The following is a 25286-nucleotide window of genomic DNA, read 5'->3' as shown; positions in this document are numbered from 1 at the left end:
TGAAAAGCTAGTGTAGAGGCGACTTTCGAAAGCTGCAGCTTTCGTCTGATTTTCGGACCAAATAAACACTGCCTGAGCCGTTTCGCATCAGTGAGGCTGCTCACCGTTGTCTCAGCTTTTTGTGATCTGAGGCCATTACCTTTTTCAAAAGTTGCATCAAAAGGCATTTCTTCCGGTAGATGAAGTGAAAATTTATCCGTTCCTGCTACACTGCAGCAGATAGAGTCAGATTGTTATGCGGTCACTGCAGGGCTGGAATACATTAGCGTGATGCTGTCTCGAACCAGCACATTTTCCAGCTCGTTCCTTGCCTTCTCCTGATGTAATACACACTCCAAACGTCAGTTTGTCCTCCATGTCTTTGACACCTTGGCAGCTTAAACAGCATATAGATGACACAGGTAGATGGGATTGTGTTGTGTTGTGTTGATACACTAATCCCCCCCCACCATTGGCTGACAGTTATTGTCTTCTTCTGTTTTAGAACTCTGTCTTTCAAGTCATCTGGGAGGTAGGCAGACAGACTGCTCAGTTTGTACTGACACAGCCCCCCCCTCACTCTGTCCTTCCCCAGCTGACGCTGCCCCTGACTCCGCCCCCATCTAACTCTGCCCCTGACTCCGCCCCCGAATTCTGCCCGAGTTACTCGACCTCTGCCCAGAACGTGACACCACTCCTTAATTCGCGCTCCCCTGCCCCCTCCCCCGGTCTGAACTGCACAATTACCGCACTGACACATTGTGCCCTGGGGACTTGCTCTGTAGTGTCTCAGACTCACAAATCCTCCTCCCTGCTTGTCTTAACTGGCCTGCCCTTGGTCTGACAGCTTGCAGGCAAACAAAGTGAGCTGTTGAAACTCCTGTATAATATTCAGTGTGGACAGCATGTAATGTACTGTCAGTGTTGTCATTGTGGCACTGGGCTGAGAACTGTCATAGCATTTGACACAGTTTGACCATTACTGTTTATGTCAAAGACTGTCTGACATTTTTAGATCCCTCTGTCAGAGCGGGGTAGCTGAATTATCCCCAATCAGACAGAATTTGACCCCTCTATGGGCGTCACACTGATGGATTTCCAATTTCAGGACCGAACTCCCAGTTTCTTTTAAGATTATTTTTCTCTTCACTTTCTTTTCATTGAGCTAAATTAGGCCCATTAATTTACATGCAGAACTCCAAGAAGTAGAACTCTCTCAGATGCGGGAGGTGAAGGATACGGAATTAAAGAAGCAATATACTCTAAATGAAGTTACGGCTAGACTCCATCACGCTTCAAAGTGCCTGTAATTGACACACAGCATTATGCTTCAGAATGAATGAATATTTCTAAGCTGTGCTCCTCTGTTCTCCTGAACCTTTGGAATAGATATTATGTTCCCCTGCAGTCTTGGAATACTAAAGAGGTACCATAAACAGAGGTGATCTTACGTATAGAGTACCTGTGGGAATTGTCAGGGAATTGCAGAAAAGATAAAAAGAAAAAATTTCATGATTGCATATGAACTATGTGTAGATGGTACAGTGTGTGAACATAATGCCCTGAACAGTATTTTATGTGCTAGGGTTATGTTTTACCTTTGTCTAGCAACAGCTTCTAAATGGTCACCAATTGTAATTGCTTCTGTGTTTCAGTACATACACATGCGCGCGCACACACACACACATACACACACATATGTGGCTACATATATACATGCATTGCATTCCTTAATCTATGATATGTCCTTCAGGCTGCTGTTATGAAAAGGATACTCAGTAAAAGGGGAGAAAAAGGCAAAACGGACAGTTTTTCAAACCTATTTACCTGCATACCTGCTGTAATAACATGATAAGGAACACATTCAAGGTTATCAGGTAGTCCACATTCTGATCCCAAATCTGTTTCTTCCAAACAAAAAAATGTATTACATTGTTAATCCCTCCCTCTACAGGTCCTAAAATGCAACATTCCCAGCCGGTACCTGCCTTAATTAGGCCACCTCATTGTAGTGTTGACACACTGGCAATGTCTGTCAGTTGTAATCATCACCAAGGAACAGATTGTCAACTTGAAAAAACAACTGAATGTAAAATGTTGCTCTTTTTTTTTATTTAAAGCAACGATTTATGAAAAAGTGAACATTATTATTGTTTATGATGAAAACATTTTCAGATGTGTTGAGAAGGCAGTCACTGTGTGTAGAGATGGGCAGTGCCTAAAACTGCCTAATCATGGCTGTCTCCTCTTGTACAGGATCTCAGATAATTCAAGGGTTATACAGTTTGCAGTACAACAAGTTCAGTACAACTACAGGTTTTCCACATATGTGTAATATCTTCTTTGTATAGTTGTATGCACAGCAGTGTATTTTCCCCTGCTGTGCACCCCATTCCTCTTTTTAAAGCGAGATAGCACTGTCACGCCTTAGCAGAGCCGCAGATTCCAGGGGAAGCCGAACATTTTTTTGTGCGTTCATGTGGTCAGAGGTTTCTGGCAGTTCTTCAGATTGCGTGCATGCGTGTGTGCATTGGGCATGGTGCCCCCCCCCAGCTCCTTCTCAGATTGTATGCGTATGCATGCGCACCCTGATACTGAACTGTGTTCTCTGATTGTTTCCGAGGGTTCCGAGCGAGGGTGAGGCCAGTGGCAGGACAGACGCCACCAGGTGAGGCGCCTGTTCCAAACCCCTCACCTGCAGGGGCTGCACTGTAGTCTGACCTCTTGGGGGCCCTAAAATATTGGTCCATTTTGGTTTCTAAAATGGCACAATTAGGCCTGTATGTTCACATACAGTATATAGAAATTCTGCATTTGGGGGTTACGGTTTTGTCACAAGTTTAAGACATTATTCCCATTGGCTGTTGGACATGCCACAAGCAAATTGTTTTTGACTGATAATGAGCAAATACTCAGCTGAGCAAACCACTTCTCATTGCTGTCTTTTAAACTATAGTCTTAAAATGTAATTCACAAGGAGGTTTTATTCACTTATAGTATAAAATGAATCCACACACATGAACCTATGTTAAGCAATAAAATGCCATTTTTTCCCCAAGTAATCAGTGCCATGGTACTCTTAGTTGAGGGTACTCAAACATCCTTGAAATCCCAGAATTTTTTCTCAGTGTTAGGGCTGTGCTTACTGAATCTGTATGTTAGGAATGGATGATAATGAAGTCATAATAATTAATAATTAATACATTTAATAATTAATAATTGTAATTGGAATAATGAGTAAAACTGGCAGACAATACAATAAATACAGCATTTATCCTGATTCTGGCCTGATATCCCGTAGGTTTATTTGTCCTTGCTGATAGAGCAGAGCCTTTAGCCCCAGCGAGCCCACACAGCTCCATTGGGAACACTAAGTCTGTATGCACATGTAGGTGCTTCCACAGCTTCCACAGCTTCAGGGCTCATCCTTTGCTCCTTCCTTTGCTGTTTCACAGCAGTTACTTCAGGTTTGTCCAGTAAACGGTTACAGGCTGAAAACATGAACGGACATAAACGTGTAGTGAAAATGTAAATGTGCACACGCCCAGATGCTGAGTTATGTCCTCAGAGGCTCCTGCTTGTCAGATTAGCCATATCAAAGGCATGGCAGATCGGGTATGGCTCTGCAGGATTAGTAACTTGCATATAATGGATGTGCTTAGTATTCATAATGGCCTGTAAAATTTGTCTTGAGGACTCATCTATTTTGCAAAAACCGTCTGACAGGCATAATATTACCAGTTCAGGCAACAATAAGTGGCCATTGGGAGCAGAAGAGGATTACATTAATACATTATCACTATTTTCCTTTTGTTTTCTGGTTTCCAATAGGAATTCAAGGTCAACAGAGCAGCAACAATGGATAGTTTTAGAGGGTATTCAGGGTTAAGTTATGAAATGGTGATTTTGCTGTTTGGAGAAGAGGTAACATTAGCCATTAAGCAATAGAGACCAGTGACCTTGACTGCCATTGAAAATTAAGCATATTTATACTGTATATGGACAGAGCTGTGATGCAGTACAGCACAGTGCTCACCAAAAGGTCCTCTTGCCATGTCTTCATTATAACACTCCCTTCCTATCCTCCATCTCACAGCCCAGGGCTCTTGGCTCGCAGCTCCCTGTGAGCACTGCGTAATGTGTAACAGATGAGTGAAATGGGAATGTCATGTATTAAAGATGAGTGTGAAAGGTTTGCAAAATGTAACAAACAGGGGTGTAATGTTAGACACCTGTGCCAGGTGAGCTCACTCTGTGTCCGCTCGGTCCTCAGGAGCTCCTCCGGAGAGCCCAAGGAGGAGAGCAAGGACTCCAAGCCACGCTCGCTGCGCTTCACCTGGAGCATGAAGACCACCAGCTCCATGGAGCCCGGCGACATGATGCGCGAGATCCGCAAGGTGCTGGACGCCAACAACTGCGACTACGAGCAGCGCGAGCGCTTCCTGCTCTTCTGCGTCCACGGCGACGCCCGGCAGGACAACCTGGTCCAGTGGGAGATGGAGGTGTGCAAGCTGCCCCGCCTCTCGCTGAACGGCGTGCGCTTCAAGCGGATATCGGGCACCTCCATCGCCTTCAAGAACATCGCGTCCAAAATCGCCAATGAGCTGAAGCTGTGAAGTCGGTGCAATGACGGAGGAAGAGAGGGGGGTGATGCAAACAGGCCAATCTGTCATCGATGGGATCGGGGTAGACCCACGGTTGGTGCGCAGCGATCACCATGTCGAATGTACAGGGTACTGGAGTTTGAGGTGACTGCTGTCTTGTTTGGCCAGTGAAGATGATTTAAAAAAGGAAAAAAAAATCTACCTTCCCTTACACTCACTCACCTTTCTCACCCCTCAACAACTACCTGACCGCTTCTGTAAAACCTGTGGTCAGAGGCTGACCGTCATTGCAATAAGGTCGAACATGTCTTATTAAAGACCTATAAAATGATTGCTGAGCTACCATTGAGGTGAACTGAAAAGATGCTTTTTCAATTATATGTAAAAATATAGAACATGCTGTTCACAGTTCTATGTTCATAGAGTATATAATTCAGAATCTGATAGCATAACATCTACAGGTATTGTATAGTTGTCTTTCTGTACAGAAAATGTATGTTTGTTGTCTAATAATGTGTAATGTTTGAGTTTGAATTTTCTTTCCTAATATTATTGACATCTGTTAGAATGTTTACCTTCACTCTGTGAAATTTTTTTATTTGATTTTTTTAAAAAACAAAATTTAAGCCTACTTTTTATGATCATGAGAAAGACAACTTTATTTTCCTTTTTTAAGATTCATTGAGCTAATCACTGCAATATTGGAGAGATGTGGAATAACAGAAACATTACATGTTGAAAGGTAAACAGTAAGCATTAAGAAACCCTTCCTTGATCATCTACTCCACTATATTCTGTTGCTTCCGCTGCTGGTTATAGAAAAAGTGGCATTGCAGAAATCATTGTGGCTCTGCAGCTGAGCTATGATAATGATAATGATAATTTTTTTTTTCATTGACGGTACAAGGGATATTGGGATATCCCTGCTGCAACATCACTTCCTGTTGGTAAATCATGCAGTGCGAATGTCGCTTTGGGAAACCGATATCCAACAGCTTGTCTAAGACTGCATCCATGGGTTATTTACTATTATGGTAGCTCTTGAATCACCTTGACGTGATTGTACAGTTCCTTGTCACAGTTTTGCTTGTTTGTGCTGGATATTTTTTTTAGCAAATTTATTGTATTTATTCCATCACATTATGCCTGCAATGTGCTGCTTTGTAATTTTTGAGGCATTCACCTGTACATGAAAAGAATAGGATTGTATTTGTTTTTATTTAGGTTTTTCCCCTTTGTAATTAGTTCAGATTTAAGTATGTAAAACCACTAGTACTGGTACCTTTATACTTGTCATTTTGTACCGAATTAACCATCAGGTTAACTGCAATGGTGAATCATGTTGTATTACTGTAATGCTGGCATATGGTTCCCCATCCACACACTTTCATGTGAAAAGTAGGAAAATGAAACCAACCCTCACTCAAACAAAAAAAAAGATTTAAAGGAGATTATATTATAAACCTGAGATGATCTCTTGAGTCATAATGACGTGGAACAGACATCTGTCTAACCCGCCTGCGGTTTCGAGGCATTCTGGGAGACCATAGAGGACTGTGTATGCCGTATTGTAGTGTGTAACATAGCTTCCCTCCTGTGATGACGGTACTACTTCTGAGTGGACTTTCATATCGTTGCCTTAGCTGATTACGGCGCTCCAAAGCAAAGTGAGAAGATGGAAAACAAACATGTAACCCCCCCGCCCCCAACCCCTATTATCCCAGTGTCCATTCAGAGAACGTTGGATGCGAGTCGTCTGGATACAGTCTCACCAGTGCACAATATTAAAACTTACTTGAAAGGAGTCTCAACCCTGATGTCTGGTGTCTTTCTTTTTTTCCTGTAGATGGATAAGCAACAGAGAGAAATAGAATCTTTGTGACTCTTTTAACCCACTGATCAAAAGTTGTGGAATCTATTTCAGTAGAGAACTGTGAGAAAGAAAGGTAGTCTGCAACCCAGGACCATGTAGGACGATCATATATTCAAACAGTCGATGTTACAGTTGTCTTTTTGTGACAGCAGGTGCCCTTTTGGAAAAGCAGTAGCCTGCATGACCTGGAGTGTTGGGTTACAGAGTTTCAGGTACTTAATGAAATGGGTGTGATGCTAATGCTGCTCAACACAGCTCTGTTCTGAGTTCTGGCATAGACTAGGAGACCATAGCCTGATGAAAATATTTGGGGCACCTTAAAATCCCTGTTGGCCTAGTTTTTATTTTATTTATTTATTTTTTTTATCACAGAGTTTTCGTGAATTTCTGGGTTCAATCTCAGGTAGTACCTCAGAGGGTGGTGCACTTACTGAAACGTTTCTTTGAAAAGTTTTAGCCATGTACGAATAGTCTGTAAGATATAATATATTTCCAAATGTCTGCATTGTTTCTTAACTTGGATAAGGCCTTCTGCACAAGTAAATGATAATTACGTGATTCTTATGCGTATCACAGTTTATCTGTATTTTTCTGTTGCATCTGCAGCATCACGCAAAGAAGAGGCACCAGGATGTTCCTCACAGGGGCGCTGTTGGGAAAGGCTGCAGGGAAAAGGCCGGGAAAGCGGTAGATCGGGAAGCACCGCCGGTGGCAGCCTGTTACCTTGCCGATGAAGCAACACTTGATAGTTAGATAGATGGAAATGGAGACAGAGTACGAGTACTGGTTGAGTTGGCCTTACATGAACCGCAAGAGTGAGGACATGTGGCCGAGCATCGCCTGCAGAACTGGCAGGGCTTCAAAGGTGCCAAAGCTTCAAAGCTTCCTGAGCGCAGACACATCATGGACCACCTCAACCACCTGTATATTTAGTTGGATCAAGCTGTTTGCTTGAACATGTTGTCTGCAAATGGTGAAAAAAAATCTCATTAAAAAAGTCCATTGACCACACAAAATTTATTTTCGGGACAGAACCATAACCATAAGAGAAGTTATGGTTAAATGTTTGTGCAGTAAAGGAGGAAAGTTGCAGGCTGTTTTAGTATTATTGATATGATTATTGGTATGTTTCATGTGCATATTGAGAACAGTGCATTAGCAGTTGTTTTTTTTTTTCTTTCTTTATTGCATCTAATGTGGTAGTACTGTATTACACTTGTGCTGCTCACATGAAAGCATTCTAGCATTCTAAAAAAAACACACAAAAATTGCATTTTAAGTTGAAACTGAAATTTGATTTCATCGTTACAATGAACATAATTTGATGTGGCCTGCTCTTTTTGTATCATGCTGACATGGCTCAGCCAGTCCTCCAACGTAAGGTTTTTTGCTTGGTGTTCAGCATCCATTTCTGACCACTAGATGGAGACAACAGCTTTCATATTAAATGAGGCAATGCGAGATGTAACAGAATTACCCTGAAAATGGCAAGTGGGCTTTTCCCCAGAATGATGGATAGTTCTTTAATGATTTCAATACACTACATTTCTTCTCATACATACAAATGCTAACAAAGACAAGCCGAAATTTTCACAACGTCACACTTCACTTTGTACAGCAGCAGTAACTGATGAATGTGCTGACCCCCTTCACTTCTGTGCAGGGACCAGGTGATCAATGCTCCCCTCAGGGTCCTCCAGTGTCCTGTCCATCACAATTAGCAGCTTCACACCATCCACCAGCAGCTGAATCAGCTCCACCTCGGTGAATCCAATGGTGTGTGCGTTGGAAACCTTATACACCTCACTGGATCCTGCAGTGAAAGACCAGGGTAAGATGGGTGTCTAGTTATTCCCGAGATTCCTTCTCTAGAAGTCCGATTTGGCAATTGGCAAGGTTTGCTATAGAGCAGCTACATTTGTGTCCACAGCTCAGCAGTCTCCTGCTAATAACTTGGAAACAGTTCAGCCTCTATTCACTTTGACAAGTAAAATCTCCTTTTCCAGGGATAATCACCTTTGTAGACGCTATATATATAGTGTAGTGAGTAAATATGGTAATATTGTGGAAAGCAATGACAATATTTCAAGGCTGAAAACATTAACTTATTAGTCAGTTGGTGGACTTAAAGTAGATATATGCGGTAATAAACAACTTGACTGTTGGTTGTTTCCTTTCAAACCTTTTTACTGTAATTGTCTAACTCTAGATTCTCCTTCCCCGCTAATGGTGTTATTGGTTAAAACGACTTGCAGTACCAGTAAAATCCATGCAGAGGCGCAGTCTCTCCAGGATGTTTTGCAGTCTCTTGTGCTGGGCCAAGTGCCTCAGCTTGAGCTGGACGCTGGCCTTCAGTCCTGTTCCCACCTCAGCGGGGGAGCTCACCACCCAGCCCAGGTGCTGCTTCCATATGAAGGAGTGCCTCAGTTTCCTGTACTGCACCTCCAGCTGGAGACCAGTGGAAAAACACAGGCAGAAATATATGCTCTGTGAAGTGCTCTGTAATGATACCTTCATTAAAAGCATTATACCAAGTAAGTTTTGATTGACTGTTGGTGGCCTGCTCCACTTTCAGTATACTCAGGACCTTTCAGGACCTGTTCATGTTTGCTGTACTTTACAGGTCAGGATGTATGAATAATAACATGGTAAAATGTGGTAACACTGTCATTTTAAATTCCCCCAGAATGTATATTGGTTATTATTATGTGTTGTATTAATATTATATATTGGTTTGTTCAAACCGCGTGGCTTGTTGAGAGCGTGCAGAGCTAGTCTTCATCAGCCCTTTGTCCGAACTAAAATGCCCATACTTAAAGTTTAGAACTTCTGTCTTACAGTGATTATGTAACCCCCATATATGTACAGCACTTCAAGCAGATATCACAGCTGTCCTTTTGCACTTGCCTTTTGCAGGTGGACGCAGGCAGATTCAAAGGCCTTCTTAATGTTGGAGTCTGTCCGCGCCGATACCAGCTGAAGGTGGTCATCAATGTTAATCCACACCGCCAGGTTTCCGTCTTTGCTGATCCTGTGGAATTAGACGTCCGGTATGGTCATAATGGTGCCTGTGGCACCTTTGTGTTCCACAGTCTGACAAATTTAAAGGTACGTTTAAAATGAGTAGTGTCCTAATGGCTTCAGAAAGTATTCAGACCCATTCACTTTTTAAGAACTTTGTTGCATTAGAGACCTAATCTAAAATGGATTAAATATAAGTGAGGATGAAAAAATTGCCCAAAATCCACATGTGCAAAACTTGTAGAGACTTACCCAAGAAGTCTCAAAGCTGTGATTGCTGCCAAAGGTGCTTCTACAAAGTACTGAATAAAGAGTCTGAATACTTATGTCAATGTGATATTTCAGAATAAATTCTGAAAAATGTTTTTGTTGTGTCATTATGGGTTATTGTGTGTAGTCTGACAGCCGAAAGAATACATTTAATCCATTTTCGATCAAGTCTATAACACAACAAAGTGTGAAAAAATGTCGAGGGGTATGAATACTTTCCGAAGCCACTGTATGTGTTTAAGAGTAGAGTCTGGCATTTGAATAGGCTGCACTGACCATACAGCCCGGGCATCAGGCCAGTCCCTGGACACTCCAGTCCTTCTCCTCAGGTCAGTGGCAGTCTCCATGGTCAGTGCCTCTCCCAGCTTGTCCTCAGTCAGCTCTTCCATGGAGTGCAGTTGTCCTGGAAGCTCTTCTTCCACCTGGCCCAGGGCTGAAAGATGGGTTGTATCAGTGTATTGTCTGAGGGTTTGTGTTGAGCCAGTAATTGGCCAGGAGCCATATGCAGAGCTACTTCACATGCTCTAAGGCGCACAAAGGCTGACAAGCAACATGTAGCCAGACCTGGGAGACAAAACTGTAAGACACGAAGGCTGTTTGTTTAATAATGTCTCAATTTTATCTCCTGCGTGTCAGTGAAATTGTGACTCAAGACCGGCCAGTGTTTCATGCAGCAGTTTATTTCCCTGGCCTTTTCATGAATCTTATTTTATTCTCATTTCTACATACTTTAGTGTAGTTCAAAGATTGAAGAATGTACCAAACAGCTGTGCTTTAAACACTTGCTTGTTTTCTAGACTTTCGCTATCCCCTAGACCTCTTTTGACATCCTTTTGTCAAATTTTGCCTGCTTATTATTGATCGCCAACTTTTTTGTATATTTTTTATGAATAATATCTTACCTTGTTGTATATATTGCATTTAAAGATTTTTGAGGCTTCATAATATTTGTTTTCCAGAAATAACTTTCAAGACACTTAGTATTCATAATAATAGGGGAGTGTACTAAATGTACTAACTGTATGGAGGCTGTGTGTGTGTGGAAATGTGTGGTGCAGTACCTTTCTTGGCCAGGGAGAGGAGCTGCCTGCGCTCTCCTCTGCAGCAATGCACAGGGAAAGAGAAGTCTTCTACGCAGCGGCTCACGCGCACCTCACAGCCCAGCACATGCTCCCTGTCAAAGTCGTCCCCACCCTGCACAATATGCAAATGAGCACACACGCAGACACCTCTGGCTCAGCTGAGAAGCACAGACCCGCACATTCTTTTTTGCATGCTGTGGGGCCCGTACAGTCGATTTATGTACCGGTTTTGTGATCAGTCTAACATGTTGAATGAAACGGAGGGAGGTTGTCACAGATTTATGCAATGGAAATGCGGAAAGATATTATGTGTGTAATACATTTCGCATGAAATCATAAGGAACGTACCGCATCTGTTGTATTTCTATATATCAGCTATCCTTGCCTGTCCTGTTCCTCTCATTATCATACAAATTAAAGAAAACCTGACAATGGTGGGCATAATTTCTATTCGTGTAACACCACCAAGCCATTTCCCCTTGAGAAAACGGGATTCAGAATTAAAAGAAAATAATTTATTATACTGATGACATTATAATAATTATAGTGGCAGATATTGTCATTGGTTTTTGATCCAACACTGTATTTCATGGATGTCTCTCCCAAAGTTGAAAACATATGTATGTTCACTTCCACATATATATCTCCCCCAAACTTGAAAGCATATGAATAAACACACCGAGATATATAACTGAATATAGCAGCTGAATCTCTTCAGGGCACACTTCCTTACTGTTATGAGTCATTTGTCTTTGAACCATCATTTATTAATTATGTTTGATGTCTACAACAGAGAGAGATTAGGCTATTTAATATATATCTGGTTGATATGAAGTGTTAGTTTAAAACACCAAACTATGTTCATTTCTAATATGGATTACAAAAGTTGGTTGTCAAACTCCCTATTTGAAAAAGAATGCAGACTTCTGTATGTTTGCTTATGCCTCAAGATCGCAAATGCCATGGAATGTCTGTTAAATGCATTTATCATCTTGAGGCTTGAAGTCCAGTTTAGTTTCATGTCTGAATTGACTCCTACACTGCTATTTGCTGTCAGCCCTCAGGGACATTTTCACTTAAGTTTTCATCATTCCAAATGTTTTCTTTCTTTGTTTCCTTTTATTCTTTCCCTAGTTCACATTTTGTTCAATTTTTTTGTTATATGTCTTGGAAAAACTCTGCAATAAGGCCCGCCATTTTACCTTTAGGTTGTCATAGTTGAAGTCACTCTCCTGGTTGCTGGTCATCTTGTAGCCATGGTAGGCCTCTATGATGCGGTCAAAGAAGTCACAGAAGAGGATGTAGCACTGGGCGTCTCCTGCCAGACAGCCCACAGACACAGGACCCGACAGCTGGCCTGAGGGACAGCACATACATACACATCATATACACCCTCATATCTTTATCACCGCCATTATTACTGAATGTAAACATATTGTTAGAGCAATAGGCAGTCATTCCTAGTCTCTAAGACACAATACAGAAGCACTGTTTTCGGACCAGTGTTGTGGTAGGATACCGTGTTTGCTTTTCATTAGCTAAAAAACAAAAAGTTTAAAACATCTTTGCCTTTCAGAAAACGGATGCTCAGGTCACATTGTAGTCTTACTGCAGCTAATCTCTGATATCCACACAGGTTCATACTGCAGGGAAAAAATGAACTGAATAGGCGTAGCCCCCTTGATCAGTGCAAGCCCATTTTCTGTATATTTTTCCACAGGGGGTGAATTTGGTCACCTCCTAATGTCACCAGGCCTGGCTTATCTGGGATGAAGAGTAAACAGTAGCAGCCTGTTTGTCAGTATGGCAGGAGGTTTGGGGGCAGGACGGAGCCTGCCAAATGTCTGACAGCGCAGCAAAGAGAGCAGGCGTCTGTTGCATGCTTAAAAGGGAAGCGGGCTTTAGTGCTGGATTAGGTTCTTTTCATGCACGTCCCTCAGAAACCGCACTGATGACTCCCGCAATGTGATACTGCCCTATGAGGGGTGTCATTCTTGCATTTCTCTCAGTACTCCAAAGTCAGTCCCTGTTAACAAGGTCTGAGCCCTCTCAATGTTATGACATTCAGTGACCCTTTTTAAGTATTGTTTACACGTATACACACACACACACACACACACATGCATATATCATATCTCATATATATTTGAGACTATATATGAGACTCTGGGGGTTGATGCATGCCAGATATTTTGGGCCTGAATGGTCACGGCACATCAATCATGCTCATCTCATTTAGTTGCTGTAGAAATGGAATAATTTTTTTTGTTTTTTCTTTTTTAGGTAAAAAAACATAAACATATACACACACACACACACACACACACAAAGAAGGTCTTTTACACTGCACTCAGAAATCAGGTCTGACCAAAAAGTTTCCCTGTTTAGACTCAAATAGATTGTGAACTTCCATGTATATGGGCCGACCTGGGTCCTCAAGACCAGGCTGTATGACATCACTGAAGATGACGCCGCTGTCTGTGGCCCTGTTGTACTGCCGCTTGTACATGTTGAGGGTGAGGATGCGGCCCATCACGGTGTAGTTCCTATCCAGACTAGGAAACTCCTCCTCAGGTGTCCCCCTCTTCAGTCTGATCAGAGACATCGGGTCCAGGGGAACCAGACTCTGCAGCCGACAGCATGGGGGTTAGAGTGGAGAGAGCGAGTGATCCCTTGGGTCACACAAAAGTGCTCACTCCACTTGTACTTGTCCAAAAGCACTCACTGCACTTAAATGCACAATGCCATGCAGACCTCTCTGTGATACGTATATGCAGGTGGGAGTGTGGCAGAGTGGTAATAAGTAGGGTTTATAACCAGAAGGTTGCTGGTTCGATTCCCTGCTGGGGTGTTACTGTTGTACCCTTGGGCAAGGTACTTAACCACAAATTGCCTCAGTAAATATCCAGCTGTATAAATGGATAGTTTATAAATAATTGTAACCTGTGTGAGCTGCTCTGGATAAGAGCATCCACTAAATAACAATAATGTAAACCGTCCTCTATATCAGCAGGAAATGTGTAAAAAGGCCAAACATGGCTCCATAGCCTTAGGTATGAGACAGAATGACAGAAGCTGCTGTTAGTTTAAAGGTGTCTTCTCTACATCCCCATCTCCCTCTTTGTCATGTGAGCAGGTGGTGTCGGTACATATCACTGCACTTTGTGTTGTAATACAGCAGATATTGGTGTGCACATTTAGAAATTCACAGCTCCTCTCCGTCCTTCTCTCCTTCTTTCAGTCATTCCCTAAGCCCTGTATTAATGTGGCAAAATGTCAAGGTTGCAAAGGCAAAGGGGTGGTAGGGGTTCAGAGCTATAGCGGTGCTCCCTAACTCTTACTTAGTGCTTACAGTATTGAGGGGGTTAGCCCTCATGTTGCAGCCCATGTTCTGTTTAATCTGAACATGCACATTTCAGTTTGTTATTCAGTAAAAGGAAAAAAAAATACCTCCAGAATAGGCCTGTACTTCACTTCCATAGGGTATTCAATCGGAGCTAAAAGAGGAAAGTGACGTGAGTATGGTAGGAGTGGGTACATTCTTTATTGTAAGACACAAAGCAAAATCTGCACAGCCACTTCAAACCACAATAGGTGCTCCATCACACTGCAGACACGAGCATGCAGGATCACTTACGCTTTATCTTCCACATCCTGGGCTCAGGATACCGCTTTCTTGGCATAGAGGTTGGATCGCTGTGTTTAGAGAGCGGTGAAACTATACAGTGATGAGTACAGCCTGTGTGCTGAACAAGTTATTAATAGTTCCTTATTAGTTTCTCTCGTCATATGAGTAGTAACCGGCTCTGCCCCCAAACACACACGCCTATACAAAGTGGTTGGGTTGTTCACTGGTGTCGCGTTGCACGGCTACAACAATGTCGCTATTTTTAACCTCCAAATCCACTTAGTACTGTATATTGGCACTGTGGGGGGTTGGTGCATGTGAACTCCATGATGGCCAGTGAAACATGTGATTGAGCTTTCAGAATAAAGAGGTGACATTTCAGCAAATAGCATGGGGTGATGTTTTGTTTTACTCAAATATGTAGATGCAACTGACATCCAAATGAACCTGAGGGTCAGATTTCCCTTCCCATGCATACAAGTGATATTTCGGTTTGGGAAATGCTATGGATAGGATGGCTGATCTATGATGCTATCTAATACCACTAGAGGGCAAAGTAAAACCGCAAGATCCTTCTGTAACATTCGCTTCAATACTGTATGAACTGTCCTTCATGTTGAGAATTATAAGATAACTCTTCCAATTAATTTGACATTTTAATAAGCAATTTAATTTTAATTCAGATATGATGCTAAGAGGCAATGCATTTTTCATTCCACACATACATAAAATCAAAGATAACCAAATAACAGCTGCGGATACTTAAGATTACTTTACAGTAATACAGTAATTATTACTTTTATAGCAATAATTACTCTAACTCTGTTCAGAAATTCTTAGTACACAGTAGAAAGATAAATGACTGCTTACATACAGAGAATAAATAACTTTATTAATGTATTAAATAAAACATTTAAATTATCCCTCTGATAGAGCAAAATAAATGCTAAACAAAGAAAATTCTCCTGGCACACTTACACAACGGTTACTGAATTATTCTAGGTTTTTTTTGTTGATTTCAGCACAGTTTGCAACTGAAAAATAAATCCCAGAAAAGTAATTTCAGGAAAAGGGAAGAGAGACAATCATTTCAAATACGCTTATCAACAAATGCATTAAGATTAAGATATTTTCTCTACTTACATTTATCTGTTCTACTTATAATGATTTATTAGGGCAAGTCATGTTCAAGAAAGGAACATTTTTCAAAAAAATAAAAATGGAAACAAGAACCTTGCTGAGCACAAACACTGAGCTCCGACCCTTCCACAGTACTAACACAGTGAGTAAGGTAAAGCTTTAACACACAGTGAACACCTGTCTTTTACAGCTGGGCTCCAGTAATCTGATTCATTAGTCAACCAGTATTATTAATTGACAGAAAGAGAGCATCTTTTTTGTTTTGTACCCTCTCAGAGCAGTGATGTAGATGAGGGGGTTGTGCCCTTGGTGCCGATCAGTGTCGGGGGCCGCTGGCCGCTGGGGAAGGGCGCAGCCGGGAGGGGGGTGAGGCGGGGTGGCGTGGGGTTGCTGGGGCGGACGAGGGGTGGCGGGGGCTGGTAAGGAGTAGGCCGTGGCTGCAGGAACCGAGCCTGCTGCTGGAGTGGCGGGGGCTGCCTGTGGAGAGCGGGCGTGGTGGGGAGGGACGGCCGCAGCAGAGGGGGCGGCTGGCTCAGAGAGGCCAGGCCGCTTGCGGGGAACTGCACTGCCGTGGCCTCAGAGGGGGCGAGTGCGCCTGATGTGGGAGTCATCTGGTCCTGGGGGAAACAGCGTTGGGTGGAATATATATTTCAGAGGCTGGGGCAAAGACAACAAATGACAACATACAAGACAACCGTTTCCCTCAGTGCGTACTGCTAAAATCTTCATCTGAAATTATCGGTTTTATTTGCTTTACAAAATCTGCATAAAACCCGTCAACAACATAAAACTCATCTCTTACAATAAAACTGAAATAATCAAGCCAAAATGTAAATATTTATGAGTGTAGCTGTGTCTATTCTTATCAACTTCACATCTGTGCGCATGGCAGAATTTGCAGTACTGTGGTCTGATCTGAAGAGCCTCCATTTCCATCTGTGGGCAACTGCTTAGCTTATCCAGTTTTTAAGATATGTACCACACCATTTCTATTAGATGGAAGTTAATTACATCAGGGAGCAGATTATGGGTGCTCTTCCTTTAAAGTGCCAGTGTGGCAGCAGAGGTTATGGCAGGACTTGGTGTTTCCAGCACTGGAGGGGACATGAAGTTCTTTCTTGCGTGGACTGACTTAAAAATTCAGTCCGGGATTTTATTTTTGCAGATCACATAATTTTAATATCATTCTGTTCTTCCGTTTAATAAATGGCTAGAGCCTTTCATCAACCTAGAACATTCTGTTTGTAATTGTCTTGACTTCTCTCCTGACTGTTGAATGCAAACAAAACAACTCAATATTCTGCAGTCTGCTGAAAGCCCCATATGACATCTAAACAAACTGACCACATGCACTGTACTGCTTCTATTCAGTGATGTTATTTTGGATGGACATACAGTTTTCTGCAATGGTTCATTATATTAGTAATGGGATTGGAGTGAGCAATCGTACTGAACCAAATTAGTCAACATAAAGATCACAAATTGCATATTTAAATCTTGAAACATCAGGCCGGCTAAAATTCAATTACAATGACTTCAGCTGAACTAAGAGGTGAAAACACCTTGGCCTTCCAGGACTGGAATTCCTAGTTCTGCCTTATGGGTTTCACTGTTCCTATGTGGTTGGGGGTTCAAACAAAATCCTCCATTACTATAACATTAATGGCTAAAAGAGTAAGGTATTGTTTTTCCATGACAAAATAACATCCTGCATGTCCAGCAACCTAAGTCTGTTAACTCCTTTGGCAGTGTTATGTTACAGATTATTACACATCCCAAAATCAGCACAAATACTGTAAGCCTGCTACTGAAGGCATGGGAAAGTCAGAAAGGAGAAAGTTGGTCACAGAAGGGGTTAAAGGGAAAGTGGAACGCTCCACCACCTCATCCTCCTCCTCCTCCTCGGTACTCCTCCCTGACGGAGTGTTGCAGCTGTCCTTCCCCTCCTCCCCTGAGGGGGCAGCGTCACCGCCGGCTGCTCCTGTCCCCTGCTCCGCCGCCCACTCCTGCAGCACCTCCTCCAAGTTAAAGCGATGCCGGTAGCTCACAAAGAAGTTCTTTACCTGACCCGCGGTCTTACTACCGATAACATCGGCAATAGCTTGGAAATCTTTCCCATACTTCCGCACACCTGGGAAGAGAAGCGAGGAGTGCCGTTCAGACCCGATGAACTCACTCATGACAGTGCCCCAAACAGAGTCACACTAATGATGTCATCACAACAACCACAGGCTGCATCACAATGGCATTTACATCATTAAGCATCCGTCAAGAACACTGAATTGCTGAATGCGTATAAAATGTCTTCTATGTGTACTCGTGCATTTACCTTGAACTGCAAGAAGCTGCTCGTCTGTGGTCCAGCGGGCGTTAATTTTCTGGTTGCACTACAAGAAACGCAGAGCATACCTTTACATCAGAGTATCTGCCATGGGGAAAAGCTGATGCATGAAATCTGGCATCAATTTAATCTGAATCATAAGGACCTAAACATGCAGCTGCAGTATTTTCTTTGTCTGTGATACTTGTAACTTTTAAAGTTAGAATAATAATTTCTTAATTCAAAGAATAGTAAATCCATAGAGAAATACAATACAGCTGTCCAAAATCATAAACAATGAAGTAAACTACCTTGAATATATATTTGAAATCTGCTAACCACCAATTTACCTCTGGCAGCCTCAAGTCATCTATACCTGCTTCTATCCCGCGTTTCAGACCACTGTTAGCTTGTTTTGCATTTTGAACCTGGAAGAGGAAAACGTCAATGTTTACATAAGACCCCACACAGCATTTCATCTCTGTTTAACACCTCATGCTGCAACAGTAACTGTAAAGGTGAATTTCTCCACAAATATGCCATTTCACATGTTGTCAGTCAGATATGTGGCTAAAACACTGCATCCTGATGTTTAATTACTGAATATCTTGATTAGCTTCATTACTTCATTTACACTGTGAGAACTCTGTCCACACAAGTTAGGATGACATTAGATGGTTTATTACATTATTATCAGTTTTAAAACATAAGCAGTGATCACAAAGTTATTGCTGAATGTCACATCCTAAACAGCAAGATAAATGGACAGAAAAGCCTGAAGGGCTGAAATAGTTGCAGCTGGATGACAAACAGAGTGAACGCTATGCATTTGGCAGTGTAGCACAGTGCTAAGGAGCAGGACTCGTAACAGAAAGATTGCCGGTTCGATTCCCCGCTGGGGCATAGCCGTTGTACCCTTGGGCAAAGTACATAGCCCAGAACTGCCTCAGTAAATATCCAGTGGTATAAACTGGAAGCATGTAAAAAATCATCACTCTGGGTAAGAGCGTCTGCTAAACGCCAACAGCGTAATGTGAATTCTGAGGGCTGAAACTGGTACCTGTCTCTTTAGCGACACCAGCTCCATGTCCAGGTGCCTAAGCACAGTGTTGGATGCGCTGGCGCTGCAGGAGAGGGCCGCCACGTCCTCCTGATTGAGGAACATGCCTTTCGGGGGGCGGCACTTTGAGCGCTGGGAGTGGTGGCGATGCTGCAGGGTCTGGTACTCCCGTCTGCCCAAACCAATTTTAGTGGTCTGCACTGGTGGTTCTGAGTTCCTCTGGGGAAGATTTCAAAGGACGGCAGTGTAGCATAGTGTTTAAGGAGCAGTACTCGTGATCGAAAGATTGCCGGTTCGATTCCCAGCTGGGGCAGTGCTGCTGTACCCGTGAGCAAGATAGTTAACCCACAATTGCCTTAGTTATATAAATGGATAGCACTGTAACTGATGTAAGTCGCTCTGGGTAAGAGCGTCTGCTAAATGCCAATAATGTAATGTAATATCAAAGGAGACAGTCATGTAAACTGATATATGATGTTTGCTCATGTCAGCTCCAGCTGATAAAGACAATGATAAAGAATTTACTCCTGATGATCAATATGTCCCACAGACATTTGTGAGCCATCAATTTTTTTTTTACCATCCTAAAAATGAGTAACATTACCTCCTTTTTAGTTTCTTTGGTTGGATTGTAATCACCATCCTTTGCTTCAAGTGGAATGGCTTCTTCCATATCTTCATCACTAACATGTAAAAAGCATTAGGAATATTTAGGTCAGGTTGAACACTCATGCTCAAGTTACCTGTGACACACACAGGCAGCTAAAATCATACCTTTCATCCAGATTATATCGACTGGCCAGTTTTCTTGCTTGGCGGTCCATAAGACTTGTCCTGGAGCGTGTCATTTTCCAAGAATAGTAGTATTTCACAAGACTTGAAACTGGTTTGTCTGGTAGCTACAGTGAAGGTAAATAACACAGAGATGTGACAACCTTTTAGCCCCATTACCTACCCTTAACTTTACATTCAAGCCTACCCCTCTGAGAGGCAGAATATTACTCCATTGTGAGATACAGATGGTGTGTTAAGGGCACACACAGCGTTCATCACCAAGAGACTAGAGTATTTGTTGTTTGATTGCTGAAATATAAAATGAGCCCCCCTCCCCACTAAAAATGACTACAAGATCTAAGAAAGGCAAAATATACTCAATGTACTTGCATTACTTGTACTTGCATCATTATAGTTACTATTAATATTAGTAACAACTAACCTAACAGGCCTAAACTATATATAAAATATCTGAAGTGGTACTTTAAAATTTCTTTAAATTGCTCTTAGAAGGGGTGAACCCATCCCCCACCCCAAAAAAATGTTTTTAAAAAGTTTAAATCCTGGAAGTGAGGACATGAACATGATGACCTGGACACATTTCTTTCAAAATCAAGTCAGGTGGTTAAAAAGGAGTCAGATGTGGAGGTTACCATTTGCTGAATCCTCTGAAAGCTTTTTCCATGGAAGCCGAAGGCCTGCTCGAACAGGACCTTGTCCTCCATGGTCCACTCGTCAGGAAAAGGGGTGAAGTTGGGCAGGTCAGCCAGCGACTTCTCGATGTTGTGCTTGTGCCAGAGGAGCATGCCCAGTGCCTGCACACACAGTACAAATATGGGGTCAGGTGCCTGAGGGCTTCTTTCTCGCAAAGCTTTTACTACAAGTAGCTCACAAAATTTAGCATCAATGTAGTCTCTTTAGCACACATACGTATATCTACGCACACGCATAAAATATATCTACTCTATTATATAAAACATATTAAGTGTGTGTGTGTGTGTACATGTGATCATTGATGTTGTTATTGTACAGACCTGACCTTTCTGAGTGGTTGCACTTATGCATTTACTTAAATGTTTACACAGAATAAACTCGTCATCAGAGGGCGACAAACCTGCTCAACGTTGTATCCATGCTTTTCTTTTGCGATGGCAATGTATTCATCTACTGTGAAGACAGTGAACTGTGATCACTCTATTGATTGACTTGATACGTACATTTATTACAGACAAATACAGAAAATCTTACATTTTGTGTCAACAATGGTATGCAAGGGAGACCAAACCAGCAAGCTTCTGCTGTCTTCATCGCTGTACTCTGAAGCACCTATGAATCAAACCAGCAAAGTTATTGCAACGGGATATAGGTACTGTTGTAACAATTGCTCTAACTTAGTCACATTGAACAAGTGGTAATAGCTTTCTTGCAGGAAGAACTGCTACCATTAAGACCGCTTACTGTCATAACAGTGGTGGAGATGACATATCCTCCTTCGAGGTTATATTATTTATTAATTCATTTAAATGCTATTGTATTAAAACATAAAACATACATTTTTTTTTCTTTCAACACGAATTAACTGTTAAATGTCCGCGGGACACATAACGCATGCTTATGTACACACATATGGGGTCGTAGTGCCGTTAAATGATCATGAGCTACGCCAAAATACATATTAAGCTTCATCGGAGGGGTAGCATTGTAACTAATATGGTATCTGAACTTTTTAAAGAACCAAACCAAAATGTACTTGCAGAAATGGCCATGTGCCAGGCGCTTATGATATCAGTATGATTTAATTTAACCCCGACGACAATTACTTAAAGTTATACAAATTTAAATATTTTTAAAATTATAACTGCGAAAAGGTGTAACCAGGTATCAGCTAATTCTCGAGGCTACCAACTCCTGGCGTGAGGTCCTGTATTATTGTAATAACGTCACATATCATACCGGCTCCATATTCTGGAATACTAGCTTGATATTCCGAACCCACACGCATTCCAACATCTACAAAAAGAGGGGACAATGAGATATTAGCCGTGCAGAAATTGTGCATCCGTATGCCCGATGTCACTGCTAATAAAAAGCACCGTTCGAGGCTACCATGCTCGTTGTCGCTGCCACTGTCATCGGAAAAATGTCCATTCCAGGCGTTCGAGGGGCTCTTCGTCCCGTTTGAACGTCCTTTGCCTAAATACTCCGCCCCCCTCTCCATCGTTGCTGGCATTGCTAAATAAATATTTCCTTTCTTGCAATTAAAACTGAAATGCGCTCAAGCTAATACCGTCTCTTTTTTCTTTTATCTCTTCACAACAACTCCCCCGTACGGCTTTACAGTGTCACCGTGCAAGTGTCAAGTATTAATGCACCATTGGTTTCACAATTTTTACTCAGTTGTGACATTTGATTTTTATTTACTTAATTTTTGTTCACTTTTGCTGAATCTCTCATTTGTGGTAGACTCTACAGCTGTACAAATCATTACAATTGTGTGATACTTCAAGCCTGTAAGGATCTATTTTCTCTAGCGGAATAAATTTTATAGTGACTGACCACGAACTGCGGTGTGAATGAGCCCTGGTTGCAAGATGTTGCTGTGCAAAGATGGATCTAATTAATAACAAATCGATCCCGAAATGTTTATATGGCGTGATTGTATTGGCAAAGTACATCAATATAAATACAAAATAGCATAAGTGTTCTCCTTTACGCATATGGCATATGTGTAAATAGGTAAACAGCACACAATACAATGCTTAAAAAAAAACCCACTTTTGTCAAGTAACCAATTCGGGCTAACGTCATAGGATTTAAATATTGTCTTAAAGCCAGACATAGTGCACTGCACTGTTCTTTTCCGTTGAAAATGTGTTACATTGAACCTCTCTATGATTGAGCAAGGTAGCAAAATAGTTTTGTGAAAGCTATACCTTTTATGACTGAAAAATAATTAAATAATGAATAAACGTGCCCGTTGTTACAACTTGTAATACTAATAGGTTTCAACTGTTTTACACCTTGCTACAAAGTAAAAATAAATAAATAAATAAAGATACAAAGACACAATAATTATATGTATCCATATTTTCTGAACACTGCGACGTAGTAGCGTATACTGAATTACAAGTCTTGAATGTGGCTAGGGAAGTAGTTTTAAGGACCACTCTCAGGGGCTTCCTTACTGTAGACTGTGAACTCATAAAATTATACAGCAAAGTAGTCCTAAGTTTCATGTGTTCTAAACAATCCACTCCAAGACAGTTCAGAGACTTCAAATAGAGAAGACTAAAGCAGTATAAGCAGTTTTATCATTTATCTTATGACCCCCCTGCCTTCAAGAAAGTGTACACAGCCCTGTAAAAACCGCCAGTGTGGCACACTTTTTTATTCCACCTTTTCGTGCGCAGGGGTTACTGAGAAAAACGTTGATTCAAGGATTGGGTCTGAATCGGTGTATCTTGGTAAAAATGACATCCAGTCCCATTTCACTACGCCACAAAGGCGCATGTCAGAATCCTTGTAGTGGTAACACAGCGTGTTTTGGAAAGCACCAAATTTACGCGCATGTATCTCACATCTGAATCGGCCCCAGGATCAATACCTTCATTCTCATATGCCATCAATTCTAAATCAACACCAGAAGATGGCGACAAAATACCATAACAGTTACCAACTGCATTGTCGTCCGCAGAACAAATTTCGTTAGTGTATTATCCCAAGGTAACAATTACATTGTTATTTTCATTACTAACAAACATGGCAAATCATTGGAGACAGACAGTAATAACAACGAGAGGGTACATTTTCAATATGCGTTTTCTTTAGCACGTGTGAGGTCACAAGCTTGAAACTATTTAATGTAAATTACGTATCTCCACCTTGACTGTTTCTTTGGCTGCATGCACAGATTTTAAAGTTGAGATATGAGTGTTTTATGGAGTCAAACTAGAACATACAGTATATACCTATAGTACTGTGCCAGATGACACACTGGCACAATGGACAAGTAGTCAGTGGCCTCATAATGAGAGTACATTCTCAAGTGTGCTGGGCTAGGCATGATTGAAAAAATATCTCATCATGAGTAGACAGGGATGGTGTGATAGAAAGAAGTTGATTGACTTTTAATGAGCACTGAGGCAAATGGATGGTGATTCAAACGAAAATTTAGATTAAATTCTCACCTTCCATTAGCTGTTCTTCCACAAGCCATACACACATACTGCTGTCGGGTGGAATATCAGGTGTAGCAAAGCAGTGAATCTCCTTTTTCTCCTCAGATGCTGCCATTGTGGTTTTGTTTCACAGAGACATCCAGATAACCCTATACTGAAGTAGTATGTGTTAATGTTGTACCATACTCTCTTCAGATTATGGTTGTCATGTAAACACTGAAGTGTATAGATGGCCTTGTTTCTATGACTCTAGTTCTTCCTCTTGAGTATTTCAATAAAAATGATAGATAGAAGGACAACTGTGTTATTTCTCTTCCACAGATCAAAAATGGCTGCTGGACATTGTTACAAGGCAGCAGTGCAATGCAGACATGTGGTGTATAATTTGTTTGTGGAAACTCTTCAGCTTTCCAGGAGCTGAATCTGTCACTCAGATAAACATTTCACCATTTAGCAGTTCATTTTTCAGTGAACATCTGTATACATGACAGCATATGCACCACCAGGGGGTTTAGAGAAACATTAACTCCCTTGACATTTCAATGACAGGTTGAACAAGCCATGACTTGCTACTGCTTACCCTAGGTGGTCAGCAGCTACTTTTGTCTTGTCTCATAATAACAGCTACAGCCAAGAGAAGCTATGCTTTTGCATCAACTGATATGCCATTGTGAAACAAAGGGTGAATCAAGTATCCAATTGGTCAGCCAGATTTTATTTGATATGGTGAATCTCGGCAAAGAATTTGCCACAGACCACTTGCAAGTAAGTGATATCATTCAAGAGCATTATTCTAATTTTGACAATCGGATTTGGCAGATGCTTTGTATTTAAGACTGAAGCACGTCTGACACTGCATTTGTGATTCACAAAAAGGATGCCCTTGAAATTTAGGATAAGCAACCTGAAAAGCAACGTTGCTGTCTAATGAAACCGAGCTTTACGAGAACCACAACGTCTTTTAAGAATTGAGTGGGACTGACTTACCAGGGAAAGAAGGATTTACCCCCTTTTTAATAGAATGTATTTTTAAAAGCCAAAACTGCGTTTATCCTTAGGGGACTTTTTGTGGGGGACAAGCACTGTCCGAAATTATAGCTGTTGGTACGATATAAACCAGCACTAGGAAAAGAAATGTCTCAAGGGTCTTAACTGTTATTGGGTAAAAACTGATGGTTGTGATAGTGTATAGTATTTTACAGTTCCTGCAATTCCTCCTATGGCCAGAAGGTGGGAATCAAACTTTGTGGAGGAGAGGAAAAGGTCGATTTTGGGTACCAATAGGCACCAAGTAGCGAGATCCAAGATGAGGTTGTGCGCTCTATTGCTTCAATCCTTTCTCAACAGGGGGAGCACC

The 25286-nt window shown here is 41.7% G+C and overlaps 3 protein-coding genes across 4 annotated transcripts in view; 1 reads left to right on the top strand and 2 right to left on the bottom strand.

The window, feature by feature from the left end:
• The window catches only part of LOC118789870 (serine/threonine-protein kinase MARK1-like), a 79768-nt gene extending 74909 nt beyond the window's left edge, over positions 1-4859 (top strand). The window contains exons 17-18 of the mRNA XM_036546563.1: positions 2603-2647; positions 4253-4859. Coding sequence (XP_036402456.1) covers positions 2603-2647; positions 4253-4595 — 388 coding nt within the window. The 3' untranslated portion in view covers positions 4596-4859. The remainder of the gene's footprint in view (positions 1-2602; positions 2648-4252) is intronic.
• Positions 4860-8105: 3246 nt separating this feature from the next.
• Positions 8106-14536, bottom strand: LOC118789650 (creatine kinase M-type-like). Its single transcript, XM_036546140.1, has 9 exons — positions 14467-14536; positions 14280-14326; positions 13257-13455; positions 12032-12186; positions 10809-10941; positions 10024-10180; positions 9364-9487; positions 8715-8904; positions 8106-8269 (listed from the first exon to the last, which is right to left on the bottom strand). The coding sequence occupies exons 1-9, from the start codon at positions 14510-14512 to the stop codon at positions 8106-8108; spliced, it is 1215 nt and encodes a 404-aa protein (XP_036402033.1). The 5' UTR covers positions 14513-14536.
• Positions 14537-15672: 1136 nt separating this feature from the next.
• On the bottom strand, positions 15673-22095 carry LOC118789616 (REST corepressor 3-like). 2 transcript variants are annotated; one of them, XM_036546093.1, is made up of 12 exons: positions 21858-22095; positions 21705-21761; positions 21000-21077; positions 20866-20918; positions 20405-20566; positions 19752-19876; positions 19582-19660; positions 18978-19196; positions 18268-18345; positions 17927-17984; positions 17481-17728; positions 15673-16214 (listed from the first exon to the last, which is right to left on the bottom strand). In XM_036546093.1, exons 1-12 carry the CDS (start codon positions 21979-21981, stop codon positions 15870-15872), a joined length of 1626 nt encoding a protein of 541 aa, XP_036401986.1. In that variant the 5' UTR covers positions 21982-22095; the 3' UTR covers positions 15673-15869. The 2 variants fall into 2 exon arrangements, with proteins under 2 accessions (XP_036401986.1, XP_036401987.1); XM_036546094.1 differs by having other exon boundaries at positions 17661-17728.
• Between the last annotated feature and the right edge of the window lie 3191 nt (positions 22096-25286).

This window comes from Megalops cyprinoides, chromosome 15 (assembly GCF_013368585.1).
Source record: "Megalops cyprinoides isolate fMegCyp1 chromosome 15, fMegCyp1.pri, whole genome shotgun sequence".
NCBI lineage: Eukaryota > Metazoa > Chordata > Actinopteri > Elopiformes > Megalopidae > Megalops > Megalops cyprinoides.
This window is presented reverse-complemented; position numbering and strand designations above follow the sequence as displayed.

What these genes read in the sequence shown, in the direction of transcription:
- LOC118789650 (XM_036546140.1), bottom strand. Translation starts at nt 14,512, where the DNA reads ATGCCAAGAAAGCGGTATCCTGAGCCCAGGATGTGGAAGATAAAGC. An exon ending in CCTGATGCCCGGGCTGTATG is followed by an intron (nt 9,488 to 10,023) that starts GTCAGTGCAGCC and finishes CTAATTCCACAG; the next exon opens with GATCAGCAAAGACGGAAACC. An exon ending in CCTGCGTCCACCTGCAAAAG is followed by an intron (nt 8,905 to 9,363) that starts GCAAGTGCAAAA and finishes ACTGGTCTCCAG; the next exon opens with CTGGAGGTGCAGTACAGGAA.
- LOC118789616 (XM_036546093.1), bottom strand. Translation starts at nt 21,981, where the DNA reads ATGCCAGCAACGATGGAGAGGGGGGCGGAGTATTTAGGCAAAGGACGT. An exon ending in TATTCCAGAATATGGAGCCG is followed by an intron (nt 21,078 to 21,704) that starts GTATGATATGTG and finishes TTTGATTCATAG; the next exon opens with GTGCTTCAGAGTACAGCGAT. An exon ending in ATGACTTGAGGCTGCCAGAG is followed by an intron (nt 17,985 to 18,267) that starts GTAAATTGGTGG and finishes CGTTTCTTGTAG; the next exon opens with TGCAACCAGAAAATTAACGC.